The 27,515-nt window shown below is 42.6% G+C and overlaps 1 protein-coding gene across 1 annotated transcript in view; it reads left to right on the plus strand.

The window, feature by feature from the left end:
* Positions 1–27,515, plus strand: part of SCAPER (S-phase cyclin A associated protein in the ER) — a 346,678-nt gene that overhangs the window by 113,980 nt on the left and 205,183 nt on the right. Inside the window, exons 18-20 of the mRNA XM_077827620.1 lie at positions 10,360–10,441; positions 12,033–12,185; positions 14,367–14,474. Of these exons, the coding sequence (XP_077683746.1) occupies positions 10,360–10,441; positions 12,033–12,185; positions 14,367–14,474 (343 nt within the window). The remainder of the gene's footprint in view (positions 1–10,359; positions 10,442–12,032; positions 12,186–14,366; positions 14,475–27,515) is intronic.

Below are 27,515 nucleotides of genomic sequence, written 5' to 3' on the forward strand. Positions count from 1 at the left end.
TGTATATATAAATTTTGACCTATTGAATGTAGGTCAATCATTATATTGTACATGAAAGACTTTCTTTATGTTAAAATCACCTTCTGCTTAAGTTATTAGTGTTTATTTCTTTTGTCTGAATCTTGTTCTCAGTTCTCCCCCCCTCCTTCTGAAAGCATATAAGTAAAATATATGCTACGTTCTTTTTGTAGCTGAAGTTTTTTATGACTAAAGGATCATTGGTTTAAAACAAAAAAATTTTTTTTGTCTTTTCTGATAGTCACAGCTTGAGCTCTTCAAAGCCATTTTAAGGAATATTCTAATCTAAGTAAAACATTCTGAATTTGTATTGATTTTTTTCTACATCTTCCAAGAACATAAATTAATCTAATTTGACATCATATAAAGACCTAGCATGCCATGAAATATTTAAACATGATGTACATAAAGGGCAAGATCCTCCAATCTGCTCATGACTCTTTGCGCCGTTCCTGGATTGCGCAGAGCCTGTATAGCCAGCTCTAGGATGCCTCTGCCACAGTGAGTATGGTTTGGTGGAAGAGCCCCTTTGTGATTTCCTCCATTTTCTTTAATTCCCAAAGGACTTGAGGAAAATTAGGCAGAACAGAGACAGAGTGATATTAGTTGCACCACTGTAGGAAAAGCCTTCCTGGTCCTTAGAAATTCTTGCTCTTTCCAAAGATCATAGAATCTTAGAATATCAGAGTTGGAAGGGACCTCAGGAGGTCATCTAGTCCAACCCCCTGCTCAAAGCAGGACCAATCCCCAACTAAATCATCCCAGCCAGGGCTTTGTCAAGCCTGACCTTAAAAATATCTAAGGAAGGAGATTCCACCACCTCCCTAGGTAACGCATTCCAGTGTTTCACCACCCTCCTAATGAAAAAGTTTTTCTTAATATCCAACCTAAACCTCCCCCACTGCAAGATAGTCTATTCGGTCTCCCCTTGTGTTAAAGATTTCTTTCCTAACAGTTCAGTGTATCCAGACTTCAAGTCCCTTTATCTGACATCATGGCTGTTAGATTTTCAGGACAGAATGTTTTATGCTTATCTGAGGAGATCCGGACAGTTGTTTGGGAATCCAGGAAGTGTTATGCTGCTAAATAGAACTGATTATAAAAGGTTGCTCAAGTTAAAATCCTTTATTCTAGTTTCAGTTCATTTAGATTTTTTTCTTATCTCTGGTGTAATCAAAGCTATTCCTGACAACTGTGTTTATTCATCAAGCTGTTGTTTCTGTGCATCATGTTGTTATGTAAGGGACCACAGTATAGTGTAATGCTGATTTTTAAAAAGAGCTTCTGAGGCAATCTTGGCAATTACAGGCCAATAAGCCTAACTTCAGTACCGGGCAAATTGTTAGAAACTAGCAAAGAGCAGAATTATCAGAAATGTAGATGAACACAGTTTGTTGTAAAGGGAAGTCATGCCTCACCCATCCATTAAAATTCTTTGGGGGTGTCAACAAGCATGTGGATAAGGGTGATCCTGTCAATATAGCATACTTGGATTTTCAGTAAGCCTTTGACAGGGTTCCTCACCAAAGGCTCTTAAGGAAACTAAGTAGAGTGGCAGAGCTCCAACCTTGTCCCTGTGGGTCCAGCGCTTCCAGGCGGTTTATGCTAGCCTCAGAGGCTCACTGTGACCCTCCACATAGGCCTTCTCTCTCTGGAGCCAGGGTACAGTTTACTGAGCCCTTTTCGTCATAAGCCAGCAAGGAGGTTAGTGAGAGAACTCCCACAGTCTCTGTTGTTCCTACGGGCTTATTCCAGAGCAGTTTAGCCTCCTCTCCTGACAGGGGCCTGTCTTCCCCTCCCAGAGGGTGTTTCTGTAGTGGTGGGTTGGGGGGAACCCGGGCCTGCCCTCTGCTCCAGGTTCCAGCCCAGGGACCCTAATGGCAGCAGCTGTTGGCAGCCAACCTTTCACTGCCAGAGTTGCTACATTTCCCTGGGCCACTTCCCCCTGTGTCTCTCTCTTAACGCCTTCTTCAACTTTATCTTAGGGCTCCCTTTCCAGTGGCTTGAGGGTGTCTTCATTACCCAGCCTTTCAGCTGCATTTCCTCTCCTCTGGCTCCCTGGCTTTCCTCAGCCTGGCTAGAGTGAGCCCTTCTACAGTATTAGAGGGGCCTTAATTAGAGTTAGGTGTTCACATTAGCTTAACAGCCTCACCTGACTCTTTACAGGCTAATTGGAGTCATGTGTCCACCCTAGCCTGGAGCAGCCCCTGCTCTGGTCAGTCAGGGAACAGAAAAATGTTTATCCAGTGGCCAGTATAGCAACACTGAAGCCATCCTCAGCTGAAAGCACGTCTGATGTGGCTTAATGGGGCGAGGGGCCGTGCAGTGGGTGGCCGCCATCTATTCTGCTGAGCTCGGATGACTGTCTAAAACCAATGTATACCAGCTAAACATGCAGCACAGCTAAACAGGGATCAAACTAGCACAGACCTCAAAATAAAAAACTCAAGCTAAAAAAAAAAATTATTACTCTGCTGTACCCAACTGGCCTGGGTCTATCACAGTAGTCCTGGGATAACAGGGAAGGTCCTCTCTTGGATCAGTAACTGGTTAAAAGATATGAAACAAAGAGTTAGAATAAATAGTTTCACAATGGAGAGAGGTAACCAGCAGGGTCCCTCAAGATTCTGTACTGAGACCTGTGCTGTTCAATAAATTCATTCATGATCTGGAAAAGGGAGTGCACAGTGAAGTGGCAAAGAGTTCAGATGATACAAAACATTCAACATAATTAAGTCCAAAGCTGATTGCGAAGAGTTACAGGGGGATCTCTCAAAATTGGGCGCCTGGGCAACAAAATAGCAAATGAAATTCAACATTGATAAATGCAAAGTAGTGCACATCGGAAAATATAATCTGAACTACACATGTCTAAGGAGGGGGAGGGTCTAAATTAGCTTTTACCACCCCAGAAAGAGATCTTGGAGTCATTGTGGATAGTTCTCTGAAAACTACAGCTCAATGTACAGTTGTGGTCATAAAGGGTAACAGAATGTTAGGAACTATTAGGAAAGGGATAGAAAATAAAACAGAAAATGTCATAATGTCCCTGTATAAATCCAATGCCCACATCTTGAATACTGTATCCAGTTCTGGTCACCCCATCTCAAAAAGGATACGCTAGAACTGTAAAACGTTCAGAGAAAGGCAGCAAAGATGATCAAAGGTATGGAATTGCTTCCATATGAGGAAAGATTAAAAGGAGTAGGCAGTTTAGCTTAGAAAATTGACAATTTAGGTGGGGGTCTGATAGAGATTTATAAAATCTTGAATTGTATGGAAAAAAATGAATAGAGAAGTGTTATTCCTTTCTCACAAAAGGAAAAGCAGGTGTCATCTGATGAAATAACAGGTAGCAGGTTTAATACAAACAAGAGGAAGTAATTTTTCACACAACACACAGTCAGCCTGGGGAACTCATGGGATGTTGTGACAGCCAGAAGTATAACAGAGTTTAAAAAGGAGCTAGATAAGTTCATGGAGGATACGTCTATCAAAGGCTTTAGCCAAGCTGGTCAGCTGTGTAACCCCATGCTAGTGGCATCCCTAAACCTCTGGCTGCCAGAAGCCAGGAGGGTAAGATGTGTGGATCTCTCCAAAATTGCACTGTTCTGTACGCTATTCCTTAAGTGCTGGTACTGGCCACAGTGGGAGATAGAGTACTGGCCTAGATGGACCATTGGTCTGACCCAGTATGGCTGTTCTTATATTTTACCATCCTTACTTCAAACAATTTTTAAAAGATCTTATGAACCTGTACTCGCCCTTTCCAGGAGACTAATTATCCTTGATATTTGAGTTTTTGTTAGCCAGACTTAGGGAAGAGGCTTGTAGATTGTTGCTTTTTGTACCATCTGTCACTCAAAGTCTCATTTCTAGTGGTCACTACCTTGGCTGTGAGCATTTTGGAGTAACAGGCTCCGATGGCCAAACCAACTGTATACCATATTTCATAAAGATTAGGCAGTACATAGGCTTCACCCCAAGTTTCTAAGAAAAGTGATAAAGCCTCATAGGCGTCTTGGGCTTTTAGAGATAGTGAAGAACTTAAGGATGATTTCAGGGGCAATTAATACCTTCAAGGATTGTACACACTACCACTTATGTCAGTATAACTTATATCCCTCAGGGTTGTGAATAAGCAATGTAAGATACATCGACCTAAGTGCCAGTGTGGACAGCGCTAAGTCTGTGGGAGAGCTTCTCCCACTGACATAGCTACTAACTCCTGCAGAGGTGGTTTTATTATGCCGATAGGAGAGCTTTCTCCTGTTAGCATAGAGCGTCTTCACCAGACACACTACAGCAGCATAGGTGCACCAGTGCAGCTGAGCTGCTGTAGTGCTTCTAGTGTAGACTTGCCTTCAGTCAGTGGAATGTTGATTAAGGGAATTACAGTTGCTCAACTCTTGCTCAAAAATAGTTGTGTCCATGTTGCTAGGCATGCAACATCTACATTGTGCCTCTGTGGAAGAAGTGGAATCAGAAAACTAGTTATTGTGGGTAAGTGATCCTTTTTTGCCATACCTAAAAATCATTACTACCTCTTCTTGTCTCCCATCCCCAAAATGCTCAGTCAACAGGAACATAAGAATTGCCATATTTGATCAGACCTATGGTCTATCTAGTCCAATATCTTGTAACAGACAAGACTGGAACAGGAGCATCTTTGATTGCTATACCACGCTTCCCTGCTGAACCTGGAATGGAATTCAAGATCCCAAGCCTCAGCTTTCTTCTGCTGTCAGCAAATATCTGTGAAACATGCTGACAAAGTGTGCATCTCATTCCCCTCCAGTGGCTGGTCCACATAGGGGATGACAGCCTACTGCTAGCCATTACTCCATTAGTTCAAGTGACAGAGGTCTGTGCTGAGAAGCTATGATTCCACTCAAATTCAACAAGAATTTTTTTATCAGTTTGTTTTTTTAAAAAAGCTGGAAATTCTATCAAAAAAATTTGTTAAGAGTGTTAATGTTGCAAAGTCAAGCACTCAAAAGTTAGGAAATGCTAGACATAAGGTTGCCTGTACAACTTTAATTTGACGCCCCTGTACATTAGGATAGTCTTTAGTGGGCATTGCAGCTGACATATGTTGGAGTAGCCCAAAGGTTTCTCTAACATAAATCAGTCCAAACATGAGTCCTGCTGCCATGGTTCAGGGGAATGAGTTTGAATTTAAGTCACCCTCCCTCTTGGATTCTGGTATAGGTCAGTGGGACCCAAGGATGTGGCTCATTATTTTGCTGTTAGAAATACTTGAATCTTATACTAAAAGACTTAAGACAGAATGGAATGGGTCATTTTGGAATATCTACATAACTTTTCTTCAAAATCCACTCATTTTGTGCATCTGGTGGTGATTAAAGCCTTCTTATGAAAGGGGTAGTGTATGTAAAAATGCCTGTTAAGAGACCCTGTGCCCTCATGGCACATTAGCTTGATTCCCAGTAAGGCTTTAGATGCAATTTCTGAGCATTTTATATCCCAAAGAGATGACATCCATAATATGGAAAATTCTACTTCTGTCAATAGTAATCATACAACTGTATTATTGAGCCTAATGATATACAAATATGTTTTACATATGGACCAGTAAGCTATGTAAGGAGTAATATTTATGTTTCGTACTTAGGGGCATTGAGTCTTAGGAATTTTTATCTACGTTAAAATATTGATTCAAAAACCATAGAGTTATCTTATCTTTGTCTTAATTTTGATGTCACACAGAGGAAGAAAACAAATATGTTCTCTAAAATAAATTCTGTTGCATAATCCATTTTGGACGTTGTGTTCTTTGGGTGTGTAGTGTGAGTCAGGAGTTCTTTAAAACCAAAATCAGGATTTTCTAAAAGACTAAAGTGCAGGTATTGCTTATGTACCTCAGGGGAGATAGTACATAAAGTACATAATTTGTCTCATCCGTCATCTCCTTTTCCCCCCATGGCAATTGGAGGAGTTCACTTACATTTTCTGAAAGGACAATTGTGCCTAGTATTCACTGTCACCCTTGTTCTCCCTGCCTGTATTTCTATATTTTCTGTGCTTTTTTATTTTTTAAGTTTTAAGTTTAAGTTTATGCAAGCCTTCACCAGAACTAGTTTATTCAGTAAAGTACTTCTTAATATTTTACTTTTCAGTTTTCTTTAATATTTTTCCCTTTCTACTTTTGCTGTTCAGATTAGTTTTATTTCAGAATATCTATTGTTTAATTTTTCTCATTAGAGAGTATGGCAGGCACAGTCAAAAACAGAAATGCCCCAAAAGCAGCAGGAAGATGTTGATTTCAGATTACCGTGATCACAATATTGTCTGATTGGGGCAGATCTTGTTAGCTTTGAGTGTGATATTTCTTTGAGTAACACACTGAGCTGTCAAGGTCTGGGAAGACCAACTAAAATAAATTACCCCTTCCATAATTCAAAATTGTTCACATAAGAAGGTTTGTCAAGACCTTTTTGGAATGATTGACTGTTTTGCTGAGAGTCTTACAACTCATTCAAAGCACTGAACTTTAGAGGAGATTCAAGTTCTACAGGGCAGAGCAGCTAACGGGCCAGTTCACGTTGAATGCTCTCTTATAATACGTTGTATGCAGTGTTGATGTAGCCATGTTTGTCCCAGGATATGAGAGACAAAGTGGATGAGGTAATATCTTTTATTGAACCAACTTCTGTTGGAGAGAGAGACAAGGATTTGAGCTTACACAACACTCTTCTTCAGGTCTAGGAAACGTACTCAGTGTCATAGTTAAATAGAAGATGGAACAGATTGTTTAGCATAAACAGTTAACACACATTTCAAGGAACCAAGGTGAAGTGGCCTATTAACAGCCCTCCAGTCATAGGGAGGAAAGGAGGCGGGAACTTGGGGGTTGTATTAAGGGGGTTATAGATTGTTGTAATAAGCCATAAATCCAGTATCTCTGTTCAGTCCATGTTTCCTGTATGGGTTCCCCCTCCAACTGTACACCTCTAGATATCATCTACCACCCCACACTGGAACCCATATGGAGTATCATTAGACAATTGCAACTCATATTTGATGGGGCCACATTGTGAAAGAAATCTTTCCTGAACCTCCTCTTCTGGCCTTCAAACAACCCCCAACCTCTCCATCAGAAGCATACTCCACACAGACCAGGACACACCAACTCAAAGCAGTATCAGACCTTGCTAGAACAAAAGATGAAAAACCTGTAGACATATCTCCACTGTTACAATGATCAACACCCTCCACAATACACCTTTCAAGGTCCATGGGTTCTGCACATGCCTATCATAACATGTGGTGTACCTCATCCAGTGTACTAAATGCCCCAATAAAAACTATGTGGGTAAAATAATACAATCACTGTGCTCTCAGTTGGACTCTCACAAAAATGATAAAAGACAAAAATACCATATCACCTGTGGGTGAACACTTTTCACAAAGTAGTCACTCTGTATTTGACCTCTAGGTCCTCATCCTCAAAGAAAACCTGAACAACACTTTCAAAAGATGAGTCTGGGAGCTTAATTTCATAACTTTGCTAGATACTAAAAATCATACACTGAATAGAGATGCTGGATTTATGGCTTATTACAACAATCCGTAACCCACTTAAACTTCCTCTGACAAGCTTTTTTTTCCTGTTCCTTGAGGACTGGAGAAGTGTTAAAGGCCACTTCACCTTGAATGGTCCCTTGAAATATTTTTCAACTACTTATTCCTGAGAATCTGTTCCACCTTGTATTTAGATGAGATACTTGGGGTATGTCTACAAGGCAATTAAACACTCATCGCTGGCATAGGTCAGCCATGACTTGTGCTTGCGGGACTCGGACTGTGGGGCTGTAAAATTTCTGTGTAGACATTCGGGCTAGAGGCCGAGCTCTGGGACTTCTCAAGTGGGGAGTGATCCAGAGCCAGGACTCCAGCCTGAGCCCAAATATCTACACAGCAATTTTTAGCCCCTCAGCCTGAGCCCTGCAAGCCCAAGTCAGATGGCCTGGGCCACAGGTCTTTTAGTCCTGTACCCTCTGAGTATATTTTCCGGACCTGAACAAGAGCTCTGGGAAAGCTCAAGAGCTTGTCTTGCTTACCAACAGAAGTTGCTCCAATAAAATATATTACCTCACCCACCTTGTCTCTCTTAGGCCTGGTCTTCACGAGAAAATTCGGTCAGCATAACTGCGTTGCTCAGGGATATGAAAAATCCACACCCCAGAGCAGCATACTTAAGCTGATCTAAGTCTCTGTGTAGATAGCACTAAGTTGGCAGAAGAATTCTTCTGTTGACCTAGCTACTGCCTCTCGGGCAGGTGGATTAGCTATGCTGATAGGAGAGCCTCTTCTGGCAGCATAGGCAGTGTCTGCACTTGAAATGCTACAGTGGCTCAACTGCAGCTGTGCTGCTGTAGCATTTCAAGTGTAGACAAGTCCTAAGATGATGTGTTAACTACTTATGCTAAACAATCTGTTCTGTCTTGTATTTAGTTGTGACACTCTGAGTACCTTTCCCAGACCTGAAGAAGAGTTCTGTGTAGATCGAAAGCTTGTCTCTCTCACCAGCAGAAGTTGGTCAAATAAAAGATATCACCTCACCCACCTTGTCTCACTACACCATCTCTAGAGCATTTCGCTTTGTTCTGCTACTCAGTAGGGCAAGGGTGAGCTTTGACTTTTTTACGGGTTCAACCTATAAGAAAGGGGATATGTCCACAAAACCAAATGCTCACCTCTTTGTGTGCAACATATTCCCTTCAACTCAGTTTGGACATCCTTGGACCTTTGTTTTATTTCTGTTCTGTGTAGCATCCCTCAGTTAGCTGTAGTTGCGCCTAGGTCCTTGGTTCAAGTACATGAAATAAGCAGTTACTAGAATTGATTCCAAAGGTTTGGTATTGTGTGTATCAATGTATTAGATGCATAATTGATGTAAGTGCCTTCTTCATTGCTGAGCATAGCCAAAACTGCATGCGTTGTGCTTCAATGACCTCTTTTGGCCCCTACCCAGGCTGCTTATCTTTATACAAACATTAACAGCAGCCAACTGTATTCTAATTTATAATTAAGGTTTGAAAATTCCTTTTTCTCACTTGCTATTGGCAAGTGGGAAACTTGCCCTGCTGAATGTGTGACCGTAATAATTAATTTCTGCAGAATTTAAGCTTTGTTCTAAAAGAACAAAGTTTCTAATACTTACGGTTTCAAAGATAATTTTCCAAATATGAACTGATGAGGCACTGTCTTCTTGATTGCTAGTTCAAGTGCCTGTGCTCTGCTCTTGGCTTTCTGCAGAAGCAGTGGCAGATTGAACTTAAGACTGGAAAATTTCTCTGAATTATTCAGAACCCTGCAGGGAGCAGTGAAACTGTTGAGAATCATGTCACTTTTACAGTTTTTACAATCATCAGCACCAGAGAAAAACACTTGAATATTCATGGGGCTGCAGGACTAAAAGAAAAAAAGCAGGGGAGATGTAAGAAACCTTTCTCTCCCTCGCATCAGTAAGCATCGCCTTCTTGCAGCCAGATGGAAGCAAAGGTGACTTCAAATGCATAAACACTCACTAGCCTGAGACTAAAGATGGGGCCACCTAGTAGGATTTAGAGACAGCGCCTTTTATTTCTTCTCAGTGCGGAAGGTGGGTTCACCAGGGCTTTGCACATGGGACTTGCTTGTGGGTCTTTCATGCATCTTGCATGTCAATATATGGCTAGTAAGTTCGGTCCTCTGGCTAGCAATTGTCTTGTAAATTCCTTTATTTACAATATGCACATATTTCTTATTGCTTTGATCAAGAGTATATATGAAACAGCAAAAACAGCAGTAAAGCTTAATTTGTAGAACTTCAGAAAGCTGCTGTGATCAGATCTTTAGCCATCATCATTTTCTGTCTCAAGCATTTTCCCCAACTGTTGTGTGACTCTGTGATTGGCCTTGTCTGCACTAGACGTTTTGGGGAAAGTCACCAATGTTTTACTCCCTGTTATTGCTTCACAAGAGGTAGCAACAGTGGAAGTGCTAATGTAGACAGGACATCACATTCATTAGTGTTTTTTACCACCATGTCATCTATACCTGCTCTGAACTACACTGGAGTGGGTCTGGAATCTGGAACAAGGTCTCAGGTGTCTGCTGTTATGAGACCATCAAGATTAAATGCATCTATTATCTTCAGTAATTAATCTAGTTTCTGCTGAACTACTTTTATCTCCCTCCTGAGCTACCTTTAACTTAAATGGCAGTTAATGCCTTCTCTGATTTTCTTTCCCCATTTCAAATATATATTACAACTATAAATGTATATTTCATACCTTTACCACTTTTGCTATAATACATATTCTCTCTTGGTAGAGATCGAGAGGAGAGGCTGGCAGCTCTCACTGCAGCTCAACAAGAAGCAATGGAGGAGCTACAGAAAAAGATTCAGCTGAAGGTATAAAGGGAGTAATAGTCTTTCTAACTGAAAATACATTTTATTTAAAATAGAATTTCCACAACGTTATTTTCTTTAAGTACATTTTATTTAGTAAAGTCATTACAGTAGAGCCATATCATACCTTGATTTTTGCTACTGTAGTTCAGGATTTTTATCTAGACATCTGGCTTATGAAGATGGGTCTGATTTTGCTCTCACTGACACTGTAAATCAGAAATAATGCAATAGAAGTCAATGGAATTACATTAGGGTAAACCTAGTGTGGGATCAAAGTTAGGTTTAAATGATTTTGTACTTTTGAAGAAAGTCAAAATAATTTTGAATTTCTAATCTTACTATTAAAATGAAATTCTTGCAAAAATAAACGTCTTGGTAAAAAAAAAAATTAAAACTGAAATGTACAGTTTGGTGAAAACAGTCTACACACCAGAGTTACACAGAAGAGGACCTGGGAAATGATGCCATTTTGTGGGTCTTCACAAGTATCAGTAATGGAAGTATGGCATGTTCCTTCCTCTTCACTGCATAGAATATGGTCCCAGTCTTGCAACTGGATCCACTCAGATGCCTGTCAATTTCACTGGGTCTCTGCAGAAACACAGGGTTCCTCCAGTCATGTGGAATCAGTTGCAGGATTGGGAATGTTAGGTAGGATGCTGCAGTATGGCAAAACAGCTTGTGAAACTCCTACCTTATAAAGGACCAAAGACCAAATGATAAGAAGTTTGAACATATATCTATTCTATTTTGAGAGGCATAGAGATTTCCAAAGTACTAAGTGCTATTTTTATAATTCTGGTGAAATGAGAAAATAAAACCTTTATCAAAGTCACAGAATGTTAGTAGTAGTAATAGCATGATAGGAGTACCTACTAGTCTCCATCAGGATCTGGGGCCCATTGCGGTAGGTCTATACAATCGTATAATTTTAAAAAACAGACTGTTCTTTCATCTCTAAGTAACTGTCTACTGTTGATCCCACTAATTAAGAAGCACTTTTGCTACATGTGCTCCTATTGTGAAATGTCATTGTTTGTCATATAGTTGATGCTTATAAGCCAATTTCTAGCATTAGGTAATATATAGGGTTTGGGCCATCCTTGTTGTGGTTGATAAACAAAGCATTGTTTGAAAGGGTCTAGAGACTGTAATCCCTATTGCAATCTAAATATTAATAATAAATCATTTATACCATTGTAAGTGATGCCATTTTGCTTTCAGTTCATCAGAGCAAGCATGATTACACCAGTAATGTCTGTATGGATTCTGTCTCGGAATTCTTCCTGAGGAAGAAATACAACATGAGCTCAGAAACTAAATGCAACAGAAAACCATAGGACTAGATTTACCAAAGATGATGGAGTGATACTAGTCTACATAAATAACAGTATAGTGTTAATATTTTAAATTATATCACTAAGTAATAACACATCTTTTTTGGCATTTTGGAAGGTATTATACATAAGTTTCAACTTAACTTTTCATCATCTAGAACTAGACAGTACTTAACAAACCTTGGTATTTCTGAACATTATTCATTTCTGTTTATTTTTATTTCATGTTGTTTACCATTTGTTGTTTTATTTAGCATGACGAAAGCATTCGGAGACACATGGAACAAATTGAACAGAGGAAAGAAAAGGCAGCTGAATTAAGCAGTGGCAGACATGCTAATACTGATTATGCACCTAAACTTACACCATATGAACGAAAAAAGCAGTGTTCATTATGCAATGTCTTGGTAAGTTGCATTGAAGGAATGCTATCAAAAGTAATGGGCCTAGCTAAGCTTTCGATCTGCCAGTTTTGTTGTGGTTTGCAGGCATGAATGTATTGTAAATGGAGTACTGCCCCACCATTCTCCCCCTGCTTCCTCGCTTTTGTGAACAGACAGAGTAATGATCAGATCTCTGAACTGTAGCAGATTTTGTGGGATCTTCGGCATTGAAGTTGCATTAGGTTGCTGTTCCGTTGCACTGCCAAGACAAGCAATGTTCCAGAAACAGGGAGAGAGAATCAAGTAGCCTAGGGCACTGAGCTGGAGCTAGGAGGTCTCGCCTCCCTTGTACTGATTGCTGTTTTTTTCTGTCTACTATAGACTCCTTATAATTGAGCAAGGGCTTCATAACCTACCCAAGAAGTCAGTCAAGCATCATTTCTTCATTTTATAAATAAGTTCACTGAAAGATTTCACAAGGTCACTTCAAGGAGAGCTGAGAATAAAAACCTAGTTTTTATCATATCGTAGACCAAAGTCTTGTCCACTCAGCCACACTGCCTGTCAGAATGAATGTGCCAGATCTATGTGCTCAGCTATCCTGTCTCTAAATAACCACTATTCTAGCCACCATACCACACTCCCTTCCCAGAACCTGAATAGAAACCAAGATTCTTGATCTCCATCGTTTTGCTGTTGTCTAAGAGATAATTGTGCAACTTGTTGGCAAAGTGTATATCAATTCCTTCTCTACTGGTAGATCCAAATAGAGGATAACAGTTCAAGGGGTAGAGGTCCATGCTGGAGATTTCATGGTCCAGAGTTCAAACCTTGCTGACAATCCAAATAGGTCTTCCTTCTCATTGCACATGATGGAATTTGTTTTCCCAGGTTTTTGTTTAAAACTGGTTTATTCATGCAGTGAGAAAATACCCTTAAAACAGGTTTTATAGTTAAAACAGTTATAATATGTTAATTATGGTACAACATAAAATGAAACATAAATGTTCCATATTTTAATCATTTGCCAATATTGCTTGCTTGTGTCATTCATTGGCAAGCTTGAAGATTAAGAGGTATGGTATTGACATTTACAAGAACCCTTCTTTCTGACAGAGTAAACGGGTGTTCATGACTGTACACTTGGCTATGGAGTAGTCTCTGCATGCATGTTACCAGGGAGGCTTGCATAGTTTCTGTGGACTATAACCCAGAGACAAGGTGGTTTAGGTAATATATTTTATTGGACCAACTTCTGTTGGTGAAAAAGACACTGTTTCAAGCTACACAGAGCTCTTCTTCAGGTCAAGAGCTCTGTGTAGTCCAAAAGCATGTCTCTTTCACCAAAAGAAATTGGTCCAATAAAAGATATTACTTCACCCACCTTGTCTCTCTAATATCCTGAGACCAACTACATTGCTGGCTACAACAACACTGTAAGCACAGAGATAGTTTAGTGGCTGAATGCCCTGGATTGGTTTACATATCACAGAGAGACATGTAGCTCTTACTACCAGTACCTTGGATCTTGCTACTGCTTAGTAGAGTGCAATATCCGTGATTCATGTGGGCTAAACATGAGCATTGCTCTTACTTATTAGCTGAATTCCAGTCTGTATTTCTAGGCTTCATCTGCACCAGACAAAGTTGGTGTTGTCACCCTCTTGTGCTGTGCCTAGAACATCTGTATCATACCTCATGTCCAAACACGGAATTATTCCAAATGGTATACAGCCATTTACACCATTTTTGGAATTATTCTTGCTCAAAGCAAGTTTAACAACTTGGGGTCCTCCACTATGCCAGTCTCCACTAGAACAGTGTCGTGGGTTGGAAACTATTGGCATGATAACACCAAAACCATAAAATGGTGGAATTCTAATTAGGTGGGTGGCCCTTCATTCTCTTGTGTGCAGCTGTCCACGTGCGCACCTTAGGACTATCCACAGACTACCTGAATGGAGCTCGCGGACCACTGGTGTCCGTGGACCACAGTTTGAGAACCTCTGTCTTAAGGGCTTTTACATGTTTATATTTTGCCATTTTTTAAATACATGTTCATGTTTTGTTACAATACCATGAAATTTAAGTTTTAAATATCTGAAACTGTGAAATTCAAGATTTTTAAAATGCTATGACCGTAAAATTTACGAAAATGGACCATGAACTTGGTAGGGCCCTAATCGTCATTTATTCTCATTTCAGATTTCCTCAGAGGTGTATCTTTTTAGCCACATTAAGGGGAAAAAACACCAACAAGCAGTGAGAGAAAATAGCAGCATCCAAGGACGAGAGCTTTCAGATGAAGAAGTGGTATGTTTTGTAAAAGATTTTAATATTAATATTAATATTCTTCTGGTTTACAGTGCCATCTGAAATGTAATACTTTAAGACAGATTTGAAAATTCTCACAGAACTAAGAACATAAAAAGTCAGGTCTGAAATAAGATGTACTATTGATAGCAATGCTGACTTTTTTGAATATGGAATGTAAAAAAAAAAAAAAAAAAAAATGGAACATTCAAATACAATTATTCCAGTAAGTGTCAGAAAAATAGATTTTCTATAGAAAATGGTGCAATGTGTATAAATTAACTTTGTTTTCTAATAAGGTATTTTTTTCTATCCATCTAACCCAGTGGTTTTCATCCAGTGGTCTGCAGACCCTAGGGGTCCTCAGTCTATGTCTAAGATTTCCAAAGAGGTCCACACCTTGATAATTTTGTAGGGGTCCGCAAATGAAAAAAGTTGAAAGCCACTGATCTAACCTATCCTGTGCTTATCACTGTGGTATTTGAGTGCTTTCCTATTGTCTTTTATATACAGTAAAACCTGCCAAGAGCAACCACTCATGGGAGTTAGCAAAAGTGGTTGCTTGTAAGAGGTGGTCTCTCTTTAAAGGTTTGCACACTGGTGAGCGGTGGTGTTCCATGGCCTCTGCAAGTAGTTGCTTGTGACAGGTGGTGTCTCTTCAGAGGTGGTCTCTAAAACAGGTTTTACTGTATAATTTTTCTGTCCGTTCACAGAAGTTATTGATTTATTATGAGAAAGCTGTGCCAAGTGAGTCTGGCCTTTTGTTCTGCAGGTGCTGAGGTTAGTGGTCATTGTGTTGTGTTTGAGGAATAGGCTCTTTCTTCTCTGTATTTCCTCTGCACCTCTCTAAACTCTACTCACACCACATTTTTATTTTTATTTTATTTTTTTACAGTAATACCCAATTTTGGTATAACTGCAAAACAGGACACAAAAAGGGCCCCTACATCTTAATAAGTAAAACAGCAACAACACACATCGCACACATGCTAACTACACACAAAAAACCCAGGTCCCCATCCCAAAATAGTGTGTATTCTTGTCCCCAGCCTAGTCTCCTTTAGTTCTTCAATCAACCTCCTAGCTATCCTGCAGTCATGTCCCTTCCCATCTCCCCCTTCCTACCAGAATCACCTGGAAAAATAGGTGGATCTTGCAGCATGTCCTGAAAGTAGGTTGGTCGATCCTTCTGTCTGTTGTATTTGTATGGCCCTCATCACCGTAGTATATGAGCACCTCACGATCTTCAATGTGTTTATCCTCACAACTCCCCTGTGAGGTATCAAATCCAGGCTCTGGGACATGAAGATGGCTTTGGATTTCACTTCCTTTCTTGATCTAGAATGACTTGCTGTCAGCCCTCTCCATTTATGAGGAGGAATCTGTTGGCATGAGTGCCTCAGATGACCTCAGCTATCATTGTGATACACAAGGAGAGACATAGTCTTGCAAACAGCTGACCCCAAACTATTTAAGGCTCTAAAGATGAAAACTAATGTCTTAAACTTCACTTGGGAAACAGTCTCAGTAGCCAGAACAGATCTCAGGACACAGCATAGTGTGGTCTTTGCTTGAGCAGACATTAAACAAGTAGGCTGCCCATTTCTATGCTAGCTGCAGTTTCCAAACAATTGGAAAGGATAGCCCCATTACTATAATCTACCTTTGTAGTGACAAAGGTGTAGATAATGTGGTGAAACTGCACCCAAAAGAAGAAAACATAACCTCCTTCCCAAATACACATGATAGGCACACTTAACAATTGTTGATACCTGTGACTCCAGCAGCTGCCAGGAACCCAGCAAAATCCGTAAGTTATGAATATGAGAAACAAGCCATGGACTCTTCCTAGCAATCTGGAAAGCTGGTATAATTTCCACTGATTCCTCTGCTTAATTCCCTCATTGTGTAAAATTCACTTTAGTCTTGTCTAGGTTGAGTATCATCAATCTAGTTTACAGAAAGACAGAGCAGAGCCATTCAAGTGCAAACTTGTCAGTCCCTGCTAGGGTCTGCAAATGTGTTGTCTGCACCTCCTGGTCGATAGTGCTGAAGGGAGCAGTATTAAATTGTTTTTCCACAACATTCTTGATAATTTCCCACAGATATTAGGGATTCAAGATGGGACAGTAGTTATAGAGATTGCCCTTATCAAGTAATCATGGAGCAGGTCCTGAAGGAATCCATTTTGAAGCACTTGAATCATTGAATCATAGAATATCAGGGTTGGAAGGGACCTCAGGAGGTCATCTAGTCCAACCCCCTGCTCAAAAGCAGGACCAATCCCCAATTAAATCATCCCAGCCAGGGCTTTGTCAAGCCTGACCTTAAAAACTTCTAAGGAAAGAGATTCTACCACCTCCCTAGGTAACGCATTCCAGTGTTTCACCACCCTCCTAGTGAAAAAGTTTTTCCTAATATCCAACCTAAACCTCCCCCACTGCAACTTGAGACCATTACTCCTTGTCCTGTCCTCTTCTACCACTGAGAATAGTCTAGAACCATCCTCTCTGGAACCACCTCTCAGGTAGTTGAAAGCAGCTATCAAATCCCCCCTCATTCTTCTCTTCTGCAGACCAAACAATCCCAGTTCCCTCAGCCTCTCCTCATAAGTCATGTGTTCCAGACCCCTAATCATTTTTGTTGCCCTTCGCTGGACTCTTTCCAGTTTATCCACATCCTTCTTGTAGTGTGGGGCCCAAAACTGGACACAGTACTCCAGATGAGGCCTCACCAATGTCGAATAGAGGGGGACGATCACGTCCCTTGATCTGCTCGCTGTGCCCCTACTTATACATCCCAAAATGCCATTGGCCTTCTTGGCAACAAGGGCACACTGCTAACTCATATCCAGCTTCTCATCCACTGTCACCCCTAGTTCCTTTTCCGCAGAACTGCTGCCTAGCCATTCGGTCCCTAGTCTGTAGCTGTGCATTGGGTTCTTCCGTCCTAAGTGCAGGACGCTGCACTTATCCTTATTGAACCTCATCAGATTTCTTTTGGCCCAATCCTCCAATTTGTCTAGGTCCCTCTGTATCCTATCCCTGCCCTCCAGCGTATCTACCACTCCTCCCAGTTTAGTATCATCCGCAAATTTGCTGAGAGTGCAATGCACACCATCCTCCAGATCATTTATGAAGATATTGAACAAAACCGGCCCCAGGACCGACCCCTGGGGCACTCCACTTGACACCGGCTGCCAACTAGACATGGAGCCATTGATCACTACCCGCTGAGCCCGACAATCTAGCCAACTTTCTACCCACCTTATAGTGCATTCATCCAGCCCATACTTCTTTAACTTGCTGACAAGAATACTATGGGAGACCGTGTCAAAAGCTTTGCTAAAGTCAAGAAACAATACATCTACTGCTTTCCCTTCATCCACAGAACCAGTAATCTCATCATAGAAGGCGATTAGATTAGTCAGGCATGACCTTCCCTTGGTGAATCCATGCTGACTGTTCCTGATCACTTTCCTCTCATGTAAGTGCTTCAGGATTGATTCTTTGAGGACCTGCTCCATGATTTTTCCAGGGACTGAGGTGAGGCTGACTGGCCTGTAGTTCCCAGGATCCTCCTTCTTCCCTTTTTTAAAGATTGGCACTACATTAGCCTTTTTCCAGTCATCCAGGACTTCCCCCGTTCGCCACGAGTTTTCAAAGATAATGGCCAATGGCTCTGCAATCACAGCCGCCAATTCCTTTAGCACTCTCGGATGCAACTCGTCCAGCCCCATGGACTTGTGCACGTCCAGCTTTTCTAAATAGTCCCTAACCACCTCTTTCTCCATAGAGGGCTGGCCCTCTATTCCCCATGTTGTGATGCCCAGCGCAGCAGTCTGGGAGCTGACCTTGTTAGTGAAGGTGATCAAGAACAGTCAGCATGGATTCACCAAGGGCAAGTCATGCCTGACCAACCTGATAGCCTTCTATGATGAGATAACTCCCTGTGTGGATATGGGGAAAGCCGTGGATGTAATATATCTTAACTTTAGCAAAGCTTTTGATACGATCTCCCACAATATTCTTGGCAGCAAGTTAAAGAAGTATGGATTGGATGAATGGACTGTAAGGTAGATAGAAAGCTGGCTAGATTGTCGGGCTCAACAGGTAGTCATCAACGGCTCGATGTCTAATCGGCAGCCAGTATCAAGTGGAGTGTCCCAGGGGTCGGTCCTGTGGCCAGTTTTGTTCAACATCTTTATTAATGATCTGGATGATGGGATGAATTGCACCCTCAGCAAGTTCACAGATGACACTAACCTGGCAGAAGAGGTAGATATCCTAAAGGGTAGAGATAGGGTCCAGAGTGACCTAGACAAATTGGAGGATTGGGCCAAAAGAAATCTGATGAGGTTCAACAAGGACAAGTGCAGAGTTTTGCACTTAGGACAGAAGAATCCCAGGCTACAGGCTGGGGACCGACTGGTTAAGCAGCAGTTCTTCAGAAAAGGACCTGGGGATTACAGTGGACGAGAAACTGGATACGAGTCAGCGGTGTGCCCTTGTTGCCAAGAAGGCTAATGGCATATTGGGCTGTATTAATAGGAGCATTTGCCAGCAGATCAAGGGAAGCGATTATTCCCCTCTCTTCGGCACTGGTGAGGCCATACCTGGAATATTGTGTCCAGTTTTGGTCCCCCCACTACAGAAGGGAAGTGGAAAAATTGGAGAGAGTCCAGCGGAGGGCAACGAAAATGATTAGGGGGCTGGGGCACATGACTTATGAGGAGAGGCTGAGGGAACTTGGGTTATTTAGTCTGCAGAAGAGAAAGTGAGGGGGGATTTGATAGCAGCCTTCAACTACCTGAAGGGGGGTTCCAAAGAGAATGGAGCTAGGTTGTTCTCAGTGATGGCAGATGACAGAACAAGAAGCAGCGGTCTCAGGTTGCAGTGGGGGAGGTTTAGGTTGGATATTAGGAAAAACTTTTTCACTAGGAGGGTGGTGAAGCACTGGAATGGGTTACCTAGGGAGGTGGTGGAATCTCCATCCTTAGAGGTTTTTAAGGCCCAGCTTCACAAAGCCCTGGCTGGGATGATTTAGTTGGGGATTGGTCCTGCTTTGAGCAGGGAATTGGACTAGATGACCTCCTGAGGTCTCTTCCAACCCTAATATTCTATGATTCTATGAATAGCTTTTTAGTAACAACTGTAAAAGAATTGGCACTTTGCTGTCTCTTCAGGAGGCATTGAGAAACAACTTTCTTTCTTTTTACAGCAACTCAAAAAGCTATGCTGTCTCCAAAAGAACAATTTTAAATTGTTGTGTGGTTTATCTCCACTGCCACAGCATGGCAGACCTGGAACTACAGTGTTATGTCAAGGCGAATTCTGTGAGAAACAGTTCAACTGTGACACCTAGCCTCTAAGCTGTGTCCATCTGGAGGATTTGTGAATCAGCCACATGGTGTTCCCATCTCATATTTACTAAGAAATACTGCTTAAGCTGGGTCTCCAGAGCTGATTCAGATTTGACTTTAGTGTTACAAAATCTGTTTCGAAGCTAGGTGCACCAAATGTTTTCACCCCATAGGGTTTATTTATTTTAGGATGTCTATTTATTTTGCCAACTGTGGCGTTTGGGGAGGTATTTTGTGTGTGCATGTGCACAAGCACATACATAAGTATATATTTGTTGATATTTGTATTAGTTAAGGTATTTTCTTTGGATTTTGTTTTTTACAACATGTAGCAGTTTTTTCTGATTTTTTTCTGCAGGGAAATGTATAAGTTTCCAAGAGCTGCAGCCCACTGATATGGCTGTCTTTGGAGAAGGGATCATTGTAATTACAGAGAAAGACATCTTGGTGGATTGCAACTCACCTATTTCCCTAATCACAGGTTGAGGTTTCTCTAGCTCTGTATTTTCTGTAATTTTAGGATGGCTATTATAATGGGAGTGTTTTCACTTCCTATTTGAATGGAATTGATTATTGGGCAATAGGTGTAACTTAATTACCTCAGTGGCAGGCTTCCTGCTGAGTCCAGTCTTAGAATTGTGAGCTGTGAAAGTTCCCAGCAAACTCACAAGCAAGCACATAGATTACCATTCTTGGATCCATCAGTTTGTACGCTGACAGTCACAGGTACCTAATTATCTTGTATGCTTCTCCCTGCTAACTGAACAATGGTAGTTCTTCCTTTTAGCTGCTTGGCCACTGCCTCCCTTTAAAACACGAGGAAATAAAAGTAAAATAGATTTTTCCTTTGTCTGAACGTTATACACCAATCACAGCATTTAATAACATAGCTCTTCTAGAGAAAGGAACCATGTGAGGGTGTCTGCTCTAGTGCCCCAGACTGAGGTCCTGTCTGCAGTAGAGAGCTTACAGCGGCACAGCTGTATCGATACTGCTGCGCTGCTGTAAGGTCTCCCGTGTAGCCATTCTATGACGATAGGAGAGAGCTCTCCTGTCGACATAATTAAACCACGCCCAACGAGCAGCAGTAGCTATTTTGCCCGCTGACATAGCACTGTCCACACTGACGTTTCTGTCGCTGTAACTTATGTCGCTCAGGAGGATGTCTTTTTCACGCTCCTGAGCAACATAGCGATAAATGTGCAGACATACCTTGAAAGACATGAATCCACTAGTGCAGTCGTGGGCAGTCTGCTGGCTGCATGCAGCCCATCAGGTTAATCTGATTGCGGGTCGCGAGACATTTTGCTGACGTTGATCGTCCTCAGGCACCACCCCCTGCAGCTCCCAGTGGCCTCGGTTCTCTGTTCCTGGCCAATGGGAGCTATAGGAAGCAGTGCCTGCAGGCAAAGGGGCCGCAGGGACGTGCTGGCCACCACTTCCCACAGCTCCCATTGGCCGGGAACAGAGAACCAAGGACACTGGGAGCTGCGAGAGTCCGTGCCTGCAGATGATCAAGGCCAGCAAAATGTCTCGTGGCCCGCAATCAGATTACCCTGATGGGCTGTATGCTGCCCGTGGGCTGCAGGTTGCCCACCACTGCACTAGAGGGCACAGAGACTGTATTGTCTTGTGGATTTATAAGAAGGAGGCAGTCTGGACTCTTAGGTTATGTCTACATTGCCACTTACGTCGGCAAAACTTATGTCACTCAGGGGTGTGAATATTCCACACACACCCCTAAGTGACATAAGTTACACCGACATACGCCCTAGTGCATACAGTGCTATGTTGGCGGGAGAGCTTCTCCCACCAACATAGCTTATGCCGCTCGCGGGGGGTGGGTTGTTGTTTTTTTTATGCCAATGGGCAAGCTCTCTCCTGTCAGTATAGAGCATCTTCACCACATGTGCTGCAATAGTGCACTGCAGCACTGTACATGTAGACATGGCCTTGGAATTAAGGCTTTATTAGAACTGAAACAGAATTACATAAGACAAAGGAGACCCATGTGCTCCTAGCCGTGAATCTGGAGAAGCTGATACTAGTCCACTTCCAACCTGTTCTTCCTAGCATGTGCTCTGTTCTGAAAGGTACAGTACATACTCCTAACATCTCCTCTTTCCAGCAAAAGCAATCCCAAACAATTTAAGATATATACCAACTGTTTCTCTACAAATGCCATAATATACTCAACTTTATTAACGGTGCTCTGCTGCGAGGAACCTCTTCAGTTCTTGTACTAGCTGAATCAGCAAACTGCTCTGTTTGCTGATCTGAAGAATTCTCAGTGATTTTCTCAGTGCTTTGTCCTGTAGCTCTCAGTGAAGTATCTGCCTCTTCACCTCCCTCTTCACAGGAAGATGTTGCAGATGAAGAGGTACCCAGTTCCTCTGAAAAGTACAGGAGTCTGTATTTAATAAGATTGTGGAGTGACCTCACAAATCTCTGCTGCCCTTTGTGCCCAACAAGTACCATCATGAATCTGTACCACACCTCTGAGCTTCAGAGGCTGTAATACACTGGGCCCTCTGTCATAATACATACTTTGTTTACACTTATCATGTTGCTTATACACATCTAAATCAGTATTGGCATTAGGGATTACTTGTAAATTAGGGACTTCCTGCCAGACAATCTCTTTGCAGGTGATAGTTCAGGATTCATCGGTGTTGCTCTATAATTCAGTGTAGCCAAATATGGATATGTACCTGAGTCAGTGGCCTTTTTCAAAAGTCATTTAACAATTTCCACACCATTCTCTACAAGATCTTTGGATTGATGATACCTGGGACTTGAAGTTACATGCTTAAACCCATATTCTCTAGAAAATTTTTTAAATTCATGTCCATCAAAGTGCAAACCATTATCAGACATGATAACTTCAGAGATTCCATGCCTGGAGAATTTGCGCATTATTACATATTTTCATGTGGTCTTTTCTAATAAAGCAACCTCTGGAGCACCCCCACCTCTTCCCTCCAGCTAAGATTTCGTCGGGTATATAGTACTAGTCGTGTCTGGCCACCCTGTGTTACCCTGTGTAAAGTCTCATCGGTAGGTGTAGCTTCAGCAAATTCATTCCACTTCCTTTCTGAGACAGGACAATTCTTTTTTATCAAGTTGACATGCACCATATCTAACTCTGTTTCTATTATAATTTTATCAAATGCTCTGGATAATGTGTCCGCTATCTCTGACTCTTTTCCTAGTTTATATACTATTGATAAATTATATAGTTGGAGCTGGAAAAACAGTTGTATTCTGGACAAAGTGTCAGCTAACCTCTTCTTTGCAATTGATATCAGAGGCTTATGGTCTGTTTCTGCAATAATTGGTCTTCCATAAATGAATACATGGAATTTTTTACAACCCTGCACCAGGGCTAAAGTTTCCTTTTCAACTATAGTGGCATTTGTTTTTGAAAGAGCCCTGGATGCATACGCCACCAGTCTCCAATGGTCACCATATTTTTGTAGTAATGTCTTCTTTGGAGGCATCAGTGGACAATTTGGTCTGTCTCCTGTTGTCAAAATACCTTAGGATAGGGGCTTTCTAAATTAATTGTTTTAAGTTACTAAACTCTTTGTCCAGGTTAGTATCCCATTGCCAATGACTATTCTTTTGCATGAGTAGCCAGAAATTGCTGGTTTGTGCAGCCAACTTGGGTATAAATGTACCAACAAAATTAACCATTCCTATGAACCACTGTACTCTCTCCTTATTTTCTGGGTGTTGCATATTTGTTATAGCTTGTATTCTGCTAGGATCAATACATACCCCTTGTTCAGTTAGCCTTTCTCCTAAATAGGTAATTTCTCTGAGCCTGAATTTACATTTTTGTTTATTTAGCTTCAGGCCTACTGTTTAACCTGTAATGAAATTTCTCTGTTGTACTGCCCCAGATGAGAATGTCACGTATATACACTTCTGTGCCTTCAATTCCCTCAAGTATTTGCTGCATAGTTTTATGAAAGGCTTCTGGAGCAGATTTTAGACCAAACAGTAATCAAAGAAAGCAATATCTTCCATATGGTATAATAAAAGATGCAGGTGGAAACTCTGGTTGAGTTTAGAAGAGAGTTCGAGTGGATGATGGAGAAAAGACATGAGGAGGCTGAAGGGAAAAGCTCAGACTTGCAGATGGAAGCAGGACCAAAGAACTCTGAGGGGAGACTGCTGGGTGAGGAAAGTGGACAGGGGAAGCATGTGACTAAGAGCACCAGGCGGAGGAAAAGATGGACTAGGTGAAGGAGAAACAGAGCTCAGGAACAGGTTTGTGGAGTTGGAAAATGAAGAAGGGGCACAGCAAGTGGTCACTGAAGATGAGAGGGCAAGGAAGAAGAGAAGAGCAACTAGTCCTATAGGAAGAGGGCAAGAGTCAATGGAGATAACACCAAATATGAGCCCCAGGAGGATACGGGATGGGTTGCAGAGGATTGCAAGGGACAATAGGAATCGAGAGGCTTGCAGCCAGAGGGAACAGGGGATAGACTGGAGAAACGCACCATCACCAGGAAAAGGCAGGTCTACATGATTAGGGACTCCTTACTGAGAAGAATAGACAGGCCGGTAACAAGAGCTGATCCAGAGAACAGAAGGGTGTGCTGTCTGCCAGGTGCTAAGATACGGGATGTGGACCTGAGGCTGAAGAGCATCCTAAACGGGAGTGGGAAAGAATCCGCTGATTGTCCTTCGTGTGGGAACAAATGATAACGGTTAGATTCTCACTGGAACGTATCAAGGGAGACTGTGCCAGGCTGGGGAAGATGCTTAAGGAAATCGAGGCTCAGGCGATCTTCAGTGGGATTCTGCCTGTTCCTAGAGAAGGGCAACAAAGGTGTAGCAAGATTATGATGCTCAGGCAGTGGTGCTATAAGGAGGGCTTTGGGATGTATGGCCACTGGGAAGCATTCACGGACAGAGGACTGTTCTCTCAGGATGGACTTCATCTGAATAAGGAGAAAAATAGACTTCTGGGATGGAGATGGCACAACTGATCAAGAGAGCTTTAAACTAGGCATCTGGGGGACATGGTTGGGAGATGTCCAGGTAATCTCCATGCCGGATTTTAATGTTGAGAGGGAAGAAAACAAAGTCAGAAAGGATATAGCCATGGGTAAGAGAATGGACATAAGGAGGAAGGGTATTGTACATACCAGTTTAATAGGTGATACTGGCCAGAGAATGTCTGTGCCTAATTGGGTAAAGAATGTGAGCGAGGCCAAACAGCAGAAATTAAGCTGTTTGTACACTAATGCCAGGAGCCTAGGTAACAAAATGGAGGAACTAGAGCTACTGGTACAGGAAGTGAAACCAGATATTATAGGGATAACAGAAACATGGTGGAAGAGTAGTCATGACTGGAGTACAGGTATTGAAGGGTATGTGCTATTTAGGAAAGACAGAAATAAAGGCAAAGGTGGTGGAGTAGCATTGTATATCAATGATAAGGTAGACGGTAAAGAAATAAGAAGTGATGGAAAGGAAAAGACAGAGTCTGTCAGGGCAAAAATCACATTGGGGAAGAAAGCTACTAGAGCCTCCCCTGGGATAGTGCTTGGGGTGTGCTATAGACTGCTGGCATCCTATTTGGATATGGATCGAGACCTCTTTAATGTTTATAATGAAGTAAATACTAATGGGAATTGTGTGATCAAGGGAGACTTTAACTTCCCAGATATAGACTGGAGGACAAGTGCTAGTAATAATAATAGGACTCAGACTTTCCTGGATGCGATAGCTGTTGGATTCCTTCACCAAGCAGTTGCTGAACCAGCAAGAGGGGATGCCATTTTAGATTTGGTTTTGGTGAGTAGTGAGGAACTCATAGAAGAAATGCTTGTAGGGGCCAACCTTGGTTCAAGCGATCATGAGCTAATTCAGTTCAAACTAAATGGAAGGATAAACAAAAATAGATCTGTGACTAGGGTTTTTGATTTCAAAAGGGCTAACTTTAAAAAATTAAGGAAATTAGTTAGGGAAGTGGATTGGACTGAAGAACTTGTGGATCTAAAGGCAGAGGAGGCCTGGAATTACTTCAAGTCAAAGTTGCAGAAACTATTAGAAGTCTGCATCCCAAGAAAGGGGAGAAAATTCCTAGGCAGGAGTTGAAGACCAAGCTGGATGAGCAAGCATCTCAGAGAGGTGATTAAGAAAAAACAGAAAGCCTACAAGGCATAGGCGTTGACTCCGTGGGTGCTCCGGGGCTGGAGCACCCACGGGGAAAAATTGTGGGTGCTCAGCACCCACCGGCACCAGTCAACTGTTTACGGGGCCTGCAGGCCCCATCAGCTGTTCAGCGGGGCTGTCGGGGGGGCGATTAGCAGTTTTTGGCAGAGCCGGGAGCCGCCGCCGATCAGCTGTTTCCAGCTCTGAGCTGCTGCGCTGATCAGCGTGGCCAAAACAGCTCTTTCCAGCAGGGCTGTTCAGCTGTTTTTTGGCCACCAGCCAATCAGCAACAGGGAGTCTGCTCCTGGGGCAGGGGCTGAGTCACCCCACCACCACCAGTGCCGCCCCATCTCCTTCTCCTGCCTGCTTCTTGTGGGCAGCAGGCTGCTTTCTGTGGCTCTGCAGCCTCGCTTCAACCTCTCAGCCAACTAAAGACAGTAGCAGCAGCAGTTGATGCATCCGATGAAGTGAGCTGTAGCTCAAGAAAGCTTATGCTCAAATAAATTGGTTAGTCTCTAAGGTGCCACAAGTACTCCTTTTCTTTTTGCGGATACAGACTAACACGGCTGCTACTCTGAAACCAGTTGATAAGTGTATTTCAAACGGGGTCTTGGGGTGAGGGTGGCTGGGGGTGGGACTGAAACCTCTTCCCAGCCCCAGGTGGCTGTGCTGAGAGCTGGTACCTGGCTGCTGGAGGGGTGGCTGTCTGCGTGGGGGGGGGCGTGGGCGCATTGGCTGCAGCCCAGCTCTCTGCAGCTGGCAGGGGGCTCAGTCAGAGGTGTCTCCAAAAACATCCTCCGGACCCCCGGAGCACAGAGAGACTGAGAGTAAAGCCCCTGCCGGGCAGCTGGACCAGGACGGGCATGGGTGGGGGGGATGTCTCCTGGGCTCCTGCGGGGTGCGGTGCCCCCCTGTTTGCCCTCCCTGCCCAGGCAGAGACGCCTGCCTCTTGGAGACAGTGGCAATGTCCATGCAGCGCACTTGGTCCCTCTCCCTGGCATCTGGGTGACTGCCTTTTACGGCGTGGGGTGGGGGGGTGGAAGGGAAGAGGCAGCGGGGAAGGGATAGGACTTGGCGGGAAGAGGGAAACTCAAGCTATCAGAGGAAACCTTCCTAGCAGTACAATCTCTGCCTTGGGGTGTGAATGGAATAGTCTCCCAAGGGAAGGTCTAGTGTGTGATCCCTGGGTTACAACCTGGGCTGGAAGGAACTATCTCCTGTTTTATATGTTTAGTCCATGTGCTCTGGCAAAGACAAGTCCAAGAATCATGTGTGTGTGGGGGGGGGCGGGCGCATTGCTGAGTCCCAGGGTTAAGTAATTCTCTGGTGATGGTCACTGAATTGCTAATTGTCATTCACCTGCTGCACAATGGCTGGTGATGGTTGTGTAACATCCACCCAGCCATTTGGCGAAGTGCCTTGTTGTTTCTGGGGAGTTGCCTTCTGGGCTATTCCCAAATTTGCAGCATATTTCATTAACACCATACAGCACAATCCCATAACTTTAT

Source organism: Eretmochelys imbricata, chromosome 10, assembly GCF_965152235.1.
Source record: "Eretmochelys imbricata isolate rEreImb1 chromosome 10, rEreImb1.hap1, whole genome shotgun sequence".
In the NCBI taxonomy this organism is placed as follows: domain Eukaryota; kingdom Metazoa; phylum Chordata; order Testudines; family Cheloniidae; genus Eretmochelys; species Eretmochelys imbricata.